We start from the raw sequence: 10550 nt of genomic DNA on the forward strand, positions 1-10550 counted from the left end.
CCAACTCACACACGCCCAGTGAGTCACCTTCATATCAATCTAAAATTATATATAATATTTCTGATAATAATATGATATTATGTTAATGATGCTAAACAAACTCTGAAAAACTCACCTCAGTTTGGATTGTTCTGTTGTATCCTGTCAATCCAGTGATGTTAACATACACTGACCTGCAGGATAAAAGCTACCAATAAGGAACTAGAAGCACTACATCTTTGCCAAGGAACCAGATCTACCAAAAAGTGAACAGCAGAGTCAGCTTCTGGCACATAGTGGGTGTGGTCAGGTCACAACAGTTGACTGAAACGAAACTCAAGTAAAGGTTGTTGTTTTTGGTTTTTGTTGAAAATCCAAACTAAATTTCAAATTAAACATGCAATAATATTCTACCACAGAGTGGAAAATTGCAAAATTATTAAAAAAACATTTGTGGTGTGTTGAATATAAACTCCAGCTAATTGAACACAGGGCTTTGAAAACATGCAAAAAGGATAGGTCCTTATGCTGCACTTGCTTAACCTCACATCTAAAATCATTATAAGTACATTTTTTCCTTTCGGTTTAGTCAGTTCAGGGACCAGCAGGAAAGAAAGCCTTTCAGTAGCAGCCATTCAAAATTGCACTTTCCTTGATGAGCCCTTGGCTAGTCCTAGGCTAGTCCCCTACAATGCCTTCAAAATTTGTACTAAAATATTCTTTCTGTCAGGATTTGTGGATATTAAGATCTAAAGAATAGTACCTCCTGGTCAGACCCTGTAAAAAAATACAGTAAACAAATATGCACGCCCAGGAGAAGGCTAGTGGCTGGAAGTTGGAGGGGATTTTACTGCCATCCGGCTGCCATTGGGCTGGCTTTTGACTTGGAAGGGCCATTTTGAATGGCAGCTACTTTATAAAACAACATTTACTGCTATGTAATGCAAAAAGAAGCTAAAAATTCAGTTAATTCTTCAGCTTCAATTAAATTAAAATATGATTTAAAGCAAATCACAACAAAGAAACAAAGAGATTAATTCAGCAATGATGTTATCTTCTGTCCAACAGTTTGATTAAGAAGACTTCATTTTTGATGTCCAGCAGTAGGACGTTGACTGGGTGTCACAAAAGCTAATTTCTCTGGTAGCACCAAAGTGCACCAAACCAAAAATATGTACAGTAAGACAAAAAATTTTCTCTTTCTACTGATCTTAACTAATATGACGGACTGTCGTTGTTACTGTATTTGCATTTTTAAATCTCTTATTACAGAAAATTAATTGAGAATCTCACTAGAGGATTTATTCAGTTGGTTTTTTGCTTTTTTTTACCACATCAAATAGGTTGAATAAGAGTCAGCAAGTATCCTGGATCTTGCATAAAATGGAGAACCAAAGGCTCAGACCTCTTTGCACCACTGTACAGGTAAAAATATGGGAAAAGCTTTCCTGTGAAAGACTCTTTTTTGAAAGAATGAATATGCAACTTCTTGTTCAAATCAAAGAATGACACTCGACCCGCCTCATAGTCTAAAAACACCCCCACGTGTCTTGGCCTGGGACTAAGATGGAGAACTTTACGGGGTTTTTCGTTAACCTCATAATCAAAACCAGATTTTCCGATAGAATAAAATCCCTTGTCTTTTCTCACATCATCGTCTGACCTATCGATTGTTTCCAGGGCCACACCAATATCCCAGTCGTTCCTCAGGCCCACCTGGACCTCCCAGTAGTGACGACCAGAGGTGAAGCCATTCATCCCAAAAACCATTGGCAGACGAAACCTTTGTGAGTTCGAAGACGGTGTTGATGACCTTGCAGTTTTTGAGTACTTAAGTCGTTTTCCAAAGTCTGTTATTATGAGGCCAACCCCAGCAGTGGATTCATCAAATGTTACTGATTCTGTGAAAAATGAGACAGAAGGTCTTATCAAAAATATTTAGCAAACAGCAATAAATAAAAGTAAACTTAAAATTATCTGACCTTTGTATTCTTTCATTCTGGTCAGTTCTAAGAGGGGTCAAACATAAACACAGTTTAAAAGAATTTCATTTTTTTAGTAGAAAACAACTAAATATGCACATCATTTATTTTTACCCATGTTTGTCAGTGTTGTTTGTTCTTTTTGGAAAATGTTCACAAGATTATCCATTGCTCGCCTCATTGTTTGAATGTACAGGTCAGGGTAAACCTTGGTCTTGGACCAGTCTTTGCCTGCTGACATGGTGTCCAGAGCCTGCAAAGTCTGAGAAGATTCAAGGTAATCATGGAATGAATGGAATTTAAACAGACAGTAAAACATTGATAAGGCTGATTTGCTGAGAATTGAGATGATTATTTCCCAAGCATATAGGTATATATCTCTTGTTACTTTATAACAAAATATAAAATAAAATATTAGCAGAGTAGAACTTTTTGCTGTTTTTCTTTGCTGGCCACATTTAGTTATTGTCAGGATCCCAGTTTTTGTGTTCGTCTGTTTGTCTTGTCTTTTGTGTTTCTCTGTTCCACCACCAAGCCTTAGAAAAATCATGACAGTTATTGACATTTTAAAACACTACAGACCGTTTTACTAAAACTATCAGAGATGGGGTTTGCTCAAACATAAGACCACATTTTTTATATTTTTAAAGATTTGTGTTCAAAGATTTCACATAAAGATACTTGCCAACATCAAATTGAAAAATGGGAAGATATTTGTTTTATCTGTGTATCACAGGACAACAGTTGCTCCCAATCCTGTTCCTCAGGGACCCCTGTCCTGTATGTTTTAGGTGTTCCTTTGTAGCAACACACCAGAAAAGAATGGATGATTAACATAACATATCTAAAACATGTAGAGTTGGGGTCCCTGAGGACCAGGGTTGGGAACCACTGATCTAAGAGTAATTGGAGGGTGCCACAAAGAAAAGTGACCACAGCTACTAAACTTGAACTTGCAATAAAAAAAGCTTTATTATAAGTTGTAATTTCACAAAAAAACTAAAAATGTAAATGAATAATAGCAGATTTACATCCATGAGTGTGTAGAAAGGTAACTGTATTGCCAGATGCTGTGACATTTCTATCCCCCATAAGCTTACTTTTCTCTTTCATTGAAAAATCGATGAAATTACTGGGAGACACTACGGATCGGAGCTCATGGGAAATAACATTTTAAATCCGCAGACTCCCATGTAAATCATAACACATTACAACATGTAAGTAACTCATTCAATAACTCATTGCATCCTGTACCAAAATGAGTCTTTATGTAAAAATTGGAAAAGCTTTTGTTTATTTTCTCTCAAATTAAGGTTCTTCATATGTAATTAGAACTCGTAGGATGAGTTGAAGAACTAAAGGACTAAGATAGAATATATGAAAAACAATAGTTCTAACATTGTTAGAAATGTAAGACAACTTCACACTAGAGAGGACTACATTGTTATGTATCATCAGAGTCCTGCTCAACTGTGGAAAACTCAGAAGGTGTTCTGGGTGGTTATACGATTGCCATGTAGGTCAATAAACATTTGGAGGGCCTCCACATTGCAGTGCTGGGTTCTGCTCCCAGACCATTAACTACCCTTCTACCTTTTGTTTTACATAATTTATATCAGTTTACTGCAAATTACTGCCAATAGACTACTGATTCCTACCTGTGATCTACATGGACAAAGCATGTGTTTAATTATTGGTAGCAGCATATTTTATTTTCTGGTGCAGGAAATAAATTCAATATGCCGACAACATACAAGGCATCGATTGGTCCTATAGGAATTAGATTTTTTTTTAAATCACAGGCTGTTTTGATGCCAAGGTTACAGCCTAATTAGAAACCCATTTATTGCGATCCTATTGGTCTCTGTGATAATCTTGGTTGTCAAGAATTTGCAATCTAAAACGCAATAAATACTGAGCCACACTTTGAACAGGAGCGCATGCATGACAGTGTGTGCTGCGATAAAGGACATCCATCTACTGCTGATAAGCTGTCCAAAAGAATATTGCAGTTGGTTTTCCTCCACTCTACACCTGAAAATGACGGTTCAAGTCCAGATACCTGAGATTCGTTAAGAAAAAATTACTTAGGGGTTTATTATGATAGGTTGTCCAGGAGAGGAACAGTAGCAGTACAAATCTCTTTGGTGAATACAGTACTAGAACTCCATAACTGTCATGATTGCCTTTCCAACTGAGATATGTTTTCCAAATTTTAACCATGTTCAAATGGGGACTGTAGTCTTAATACAAAGTAAATGTATCAATAATCACAAATCATAAATGTTTCGAATTAATGAAATGCAATGACTTGTATGTGGTCAACCAGAGGTTTAAGGCTAAAGCAAAAAAAAACATCATGCCCGTTTTAGCTGGAATATCCTCTATTTCATTTTGAAAACAAGAAAATGATGGTTGTGTCTGAACATCCGCCCTAACACCTGGATCCCTCAATCAATATATAGAGCAGGAGCTATATAGTGGACTTTATGGTGAACACAGTTAACTGACCGTTAAGACAGATGATTGTTTTTCACTCCCTGTTGGTGACGTAAATCTGCCCCAAGCACTGTGCCTGCACCATTTTTGTTATTTGTCGCTGCTGTCGGGTAGTGACAGCGGGCCGCTGTGAAAACAAATCCCATACTGGAGGAGAGCTCTCCTCGCTAAGCATGCATGCAAATGCATTCTGGGATATATCTGCTTGTCGAGTGACCATGGATGATCACTACTTTTCAAGGTGCATTTTGGGAAATTTCGAGTCCTCTACTTTTTCTTCCACTGGATGTTTGGACACTCACATAAAATGGCTTAACCAATATATATAGTGCCCTATATAGTGATCAGGGTGGACATTCGGATACAGACAATGCCTATTTTTACCTTTTGGTTCCGAAGATGGTTGCGCATCTCCCCCCAATCAGATTGGTGAAAGTTTGATTCATCAGTTAACTCCACTAGTTTTGAAACAAAATCAAGCTGCAACTGCTGCTGCGATTGGGTAAAAATTTGAAATGGGAGGCAGGTACCCAGTCAGCTCAAAGAACTGTGCTGAATGTCATTCCCTTTTGCCAACACTTTCTACAGGAACCTTCCCTGATCATTATGTGCCTCCTTGGGCCTACTGTAAATCTTTCAGTTGACATTTATCAAATCATTCCTAAATAATTTGCTGTAGGAGAAGGTGTAACGCTTTGCAGACTCACTAACCTGCACAAGTTGAAGGTGATCTTCATTTTGTGAAAGCTCCTCTAGCTTGTCGTGTTTCGTCTTCAAAGATGCAACCTCCTCTTCTAGCTTCTCAATCAACCCTTGGACTTTTACATTGGATTTTTGAAGTTTTTTATCAATATATTCTTTCACTGTCCTTTGAACATCTTGCACTCTAAACACCAGATTGCCGAAAAGTTTCTCTGCATCCTCAGTTTCATTGTCTGCGTTCACCTATTGAAAGATAGTTTTGTTATTACCACGGATTTAAGCAATTTTCCTCAAATAATGCTTTTTTAAAAGCTCACTTTGCTCATTTTTGAGGATTTTTGAAATTCCTCTATCTTTTCCAGTCTTTCATTAATCATCAGCTTGATTTTTGCTTGGTTGGATTCAATGTTTTCCTGGAATATACAATTGTAAGATAATCAATATAACTGAACAAAATGCATATTATCAAGCTCTGTGGTTTGACAACATTGTGAAGTCAAAGTGCACAATATAAATTATCTCACTTTCTGCAGTTCCCCTTCCTCTTCAACAGGAACTGTCTCATGGTCTCTGTGTTCCACTTCACAGCACAGCAGACAAATACACACTCGTTCCTTTCTGCAGAAAAACTCCAGGATCCTTGCATGCTTTTCACAAACCTTCTCCTCCAGGTTCTCCACAGGGTCTACTAACTTGTGTCTCATCAGGCCAGGGACCCGCTGGTGAGGCTCCAGGTGTCCATCGCAGTATGAAGTCAGACACACAAGGCACGATTTGGAGGCCTTGAACTTTACATCTGTGCACACGTCACATTTCACCTGCCACGGTGTGTTGACACTTTCAAGTGCTTCGATTTTTCTTCTCTTTATTTGGACTGACATTTCTGCAATTACTTCATTCGTGGAAAACTCTGGTTTCATAAAGAATCGTTTGTTACACTTTGGACACTGATAAAACTCGCCATCTCTCCATTGCTGAGTGAGGCAGGTCCTACAGAAGTTATGACCACAAGGTGTGGTGACTGGCTCTGTGAAGAGGTCGAGACAGATAGAACAACGGAAATGTTCCTCTGGTAAAGTGTCCAGGATGCTGTTAGTAGACATTATATGATCTCTGAAGGAGGGAAAAGAAATTCTTATTACCAACTTTTTTACAGAATATGCATTATCTGTAGCATGACCAAGAGGAGCCATAACATTGCTCTGTTAGTCAGAGCTCCTCAGTTCTCCCTAAAAAATTGTTAAAAATGTAATGGGCAATGGTCATATCAAACCTTAATCAACAATAGTGGCAGCAACTTTAAGCAATTGGAGTGAAAGCCAGAAAAAAACATACCTTCAGTAGGTCAGCAGGTGAAAAAAGACACCAGAACTAGAATAAGGCTGGTCAATATGTTTGCCTGATCATTGAAGATAAGCTCAATAGTTAAAAAAAAGAAATGTTTTCAGGTATGTATATATATATATATATATATATATATATATATATATATATATATATATATATATATATATATATATATATATATATATATATATATATGGTAACTTCTATCCACTACAAATAAACAGCAGAAAAAGGAAATATGTGTGGAAAAGGATGCTGAAGATTATTTCACGAGTTGCATAATAATTCATTTAAATTCAATTCAGTTTATTCATATAATGCAAGTTCTCAAACACCTCATCTCAGGGCACTTTATGGAGACAATTCAGGGAGATAATACAGTCAGATTGGCTCAAAGTTTTCTATCCAAGAATAACCAGCTGATTACTTTGAGTCATTGACTCAAAATCAATACCTCACACCAAGCATGCTTGTAGCGACAGTGGAGAGGAAAACTCCCTTTTAACAGTTAGAAACTTCCAACAGAACCAGGCTTAGAGTGGGCAGCCATCTGCCGAGGCCGACTGGGGTTCAAGGAAACACAAGTAGAGATACAGAAAGAAGCAGAGATACAAAAGGTAACTGTCAAAAGCTCCACAGGCGGCAGCGTCCAGTAAATTCATAACCAGGCAGGTGAGAGACGACCCAACCCCCATGACAGAACATGAAAAGAGAACATCTTGTTAGTCACAGTCAGAGTAACAGGACTACACTGAAAAAAAGGCCAATCTCCAATATCCATAAACAAAGGTCTTGATGGCAGCAGCACAGCTGATATTTCTCTCCAGGATTGAGTCACAGCTAAATAGGAAGAGACCAGATGAGATTGAGATAGAGATTGAATTAACAAATACTGCAGAGTGGGCGAATAGAGATAGAATAAGGCAGGATGAAGAAAAATGGTCCCTAATTAAACTTAGCGCTGAGTCGTGTATAAAGAGTGAATGAAAAAGTTATGTCTGATGTCAGAATTGTATATAAAAACTAACCACTTCCGTTAACTGGAAAAGAAGCTAAACTGGTAACTTTTCACACATCAATCAATGACCTATGCAGCAATTATTTTCTTTGCAACTTTACAGTCATGCATAAAAGTGCATGTTTCAACTCATAATAGAAAATCTGCTGTAAGTTAAAGAAAGACCCAAAAATAACTACAAATAAACTTCGCTGAATTAAATTTTTTATTACTGCAAATTTTAGAAAATGGTAATTAGTTTGATATTAAAATAATAAATTGGTAACTGACAAATAATTTTGCAATGTGTTTTTGACCCGGTGTGATCTTTGAATTAGATACATGGTTTACAGCTTTTGTTTTTAAGTATTTGGTATTTAAAAATGCAGCGTGTGTTTTAATTTAAGACTAGACAGTCCTCCATGATACACAGTTACATAGCAGAACATAAAGTAATAGACACAAAGTCAGTTAAATGTTTGGAATCTGCCTAAAGGCAAACAAGGAATCTAACTCTGGCACGCCCAGTGAGTCATATCCACCGGAATGGGGTAAAACATTTTATTATTTTGTTACATCGCTTATAATGATTTTAAAGCAACAGAAATAACCAGATCCCTCCAAAAACAACTCACCGCAGCTGTATCACATCCTATGCAATAAACTCCAGTGTTTTCCGGAATATTTTACATGTAGGATTAAAGCCATAAGAAAGTGTTTCAGAGTTCATCTCCTCCAGTGAAACAAAGCCACTGAAACTGAAAAGGAGGCTCAGCCTTTAGCACTTTGTGGGTGTGGTCAGTTCACAAGCTTAAAAAAAACCCCTGAAACAAATAAAACTTATAACTGCTTTTTAAGTTTGAGGATACAAATTAGAAAGATATCTGTCATCTTGAAAAAAATGTTGCTTTATATCTCTCTTTTCTTGATGAAAAAAGTCATCAGTTATCATGCCACATATACATATATTTTAATACAGTTAAGTTTATTTATATAGCACCAATTCACAATACATCAGCTCAAGACAATTTACAGAGACAATTGATTCAGATCCTTCGATCAGTTTGGGAAAAAGGTTTCTATAAGGAAAACCGGCTAAATGCGTTAAGTCATTGACATGCAGGACACACTCCTCCTGATAGGGTTGTTGCAACTAACTAACAAGCAACTAAAAAAGTAATCACATTCAAAATCTGTATGTGGGTTAGAACATTATGACCCTTCAAAACATTTAAATCAATTCTTTCTACCTATAGCAACTGCATCCAAGGGAACATCCAATTCAGTTTCATTTTATATATTTAGAAAGCCTGTTATGTCATGTGAGCTACTTTCCTTCCTTCTACAACTGGGCCTTATAACACTTTTACTTTGATATTTTTGAGATACCAACTATGTCCTAGCCCTTTAATCACTTGATATGTGGAGTATCCGTATAGCTCAATCATCAAACCTGAGGTATTATATTCTAATACTTTTTAAATTATTTTCACTGATACTCGTTTAACAATGTGTTTGCACAGACATATGTCTAATTTTGTAAAAAGAAGAATTCAAATAAAATGTTTTTTTAAATACATCAGAAATTTGTATAAACAATAGGCACAACAATATTTATCAGAGTTATTCATTTTATGTTCAATATGAATATAATTTCGAATATGCCTTCTTTTTGAGGGAACAATAAGCTGCAATATTTTGCCTGGCCAAAAAAAAAGTCGGCAACAAAAAAAAAAGCCCACCTTTAGCTTTTATAATGGCACGTATTCGCTGTGACATTGTTTCGATAAGCTTCTGCAATGTCAAAAGATTTATTTCCATCCAGTGTTGCATTAATTTTTCACCAAGATTTTGCATTGACGATGGTAGAGTCTGACCGCTGCGCAAAGTGCTCTCTAGCACATCCCAAAGATTATCAATGGGGTTGAGGTCTGGACTCTGTGGTGGCCAATCCATGTGTGAAAATAATGTGTCATGCTCCCTGAACCAGTCTTTCACAATTTGAACCAGATGAATCCTGGCATTGTCATCTTGGAATATGCCTGTGCCATCAGGGAAGAAAAAGTCCATAGATGGAATAACCTGGTCATTCAGTATATTCAGGTAGTCAGTTGACCTCATTCTTTGAGCACATACTGTTGCTGAACCTACTGTAGATCTGACCAACTGCAGCAACCCCAGATCATAACACCGCCCCCACAGGCTTGTACAGTAGGCACAAGCCTGTGATTTTTTTCCGGCCACATTTCTTCCTTGAAGATGATGGGTCCCCACTATCCTTCCAGTTTTTAATAATGCGCTGGACAGTTCTTAACCCAATTTTAGTAGTTTCAGCAATGTCTTTAGATGTTTTCTCTGCTTGATGCATGCCAATGATTTGACCCTTCTCAAACAGACTAACATCTTTTCCACGACCACGGGATGTGTCTTTCGACATGGTTGTTTAGGAAATGAGATGCAAGTCATTGCACCAGTTGGGGTTAAATAACTTGTTGCCAGCTGAAAGATAATCGCCCATGCAGTAATAATCCAATAAGAGGGTTGTACCTATTTGCTTAGTTGAATCCAGGTGGCAACTTTTTTTTTTGGCCAGGCAGTGTAAAATACTATTTCAATCATCCTCTAGGAATGATAGGTTTGCTAAAGAGAATCCATTACTGGTTCAGTAATTATTATTACTTATTTATATCTGGAACTGAAATATTATGAGTCTAAAACTGACAAGTGTGTGATATTATAGTCATGAAGATTGTCCATGCTGCAAACACCACTCATAATTGGGTTCACCCTTTCTGAATGAGAGTTTTAAAGGTATCGCAGGGGTATGATTAAGAATGTAATGTCAGAGGCTACATCAACAAACAACCGTAGCTCGTTGGAAGTTGTTGTTCTGATCAACAGAGAATTCTAACAGAGAATATCTGAAAATGGCGTAGGCTCAACTAATGTTCAACTCCTACAGAATCAAAGAAGATTATATATATTATATTGCCTGTCAGAACTGTGGTAATCAGATGATGTCTAGTTAAAACAGTAAATCTGTT

General features: G+C 37.0%; 1 protein-coding gene across 1 annotated transcript; it reads right to left on the reverse strand.

The window, feature by feature from the left end:
- Positions 1-357: 357 nt before the first annotated feature.
- On the reverse strand, positions 358-8294 carry LOC119793219 (E3 ubiquitin-protein ligase TRIM17-like). Its single transcript, XM_038300280.1, has 7 exons — positions 8142-8294; positions 5687-6275; positions 5480-5575; positions 5172-5405; positions 2076-2223; positions 1962-1988; positions 358-1880 (listed from the first exon to the last, which is right to left on the reverse strand). Exons 2-7 carry the CDS (start codon positions 6263-6265, stop codon positions 1315-1317), a joined length of 1650 nt encoding a protein of 549 aa, XP_038156208.1. The 5' UTR covers positions 6266-6275; positions 8142-8294; the 3' UTR covers positions 358-1314.
- Between the last annotated feature and the right edge of the window lie 2256 nt (positions 8295-10550).

This window comes from Cyprinodon tularosa, unplaced genomic scaffold (assembly GCF_016077235.1).
Source record: "Cyprinodon tularosa strain WSP-4 unplaced genomic scaffold, ASM1607723v1 ctg445, whole genome shotgun sequence".
Lineage (NCBI taxonomy): Eukaryota > Metazoa > Chordata > Actinopteri > Cyprinodontiformes > Cyprinodontidae > Cyprinodon > Cyprinodon tularosa.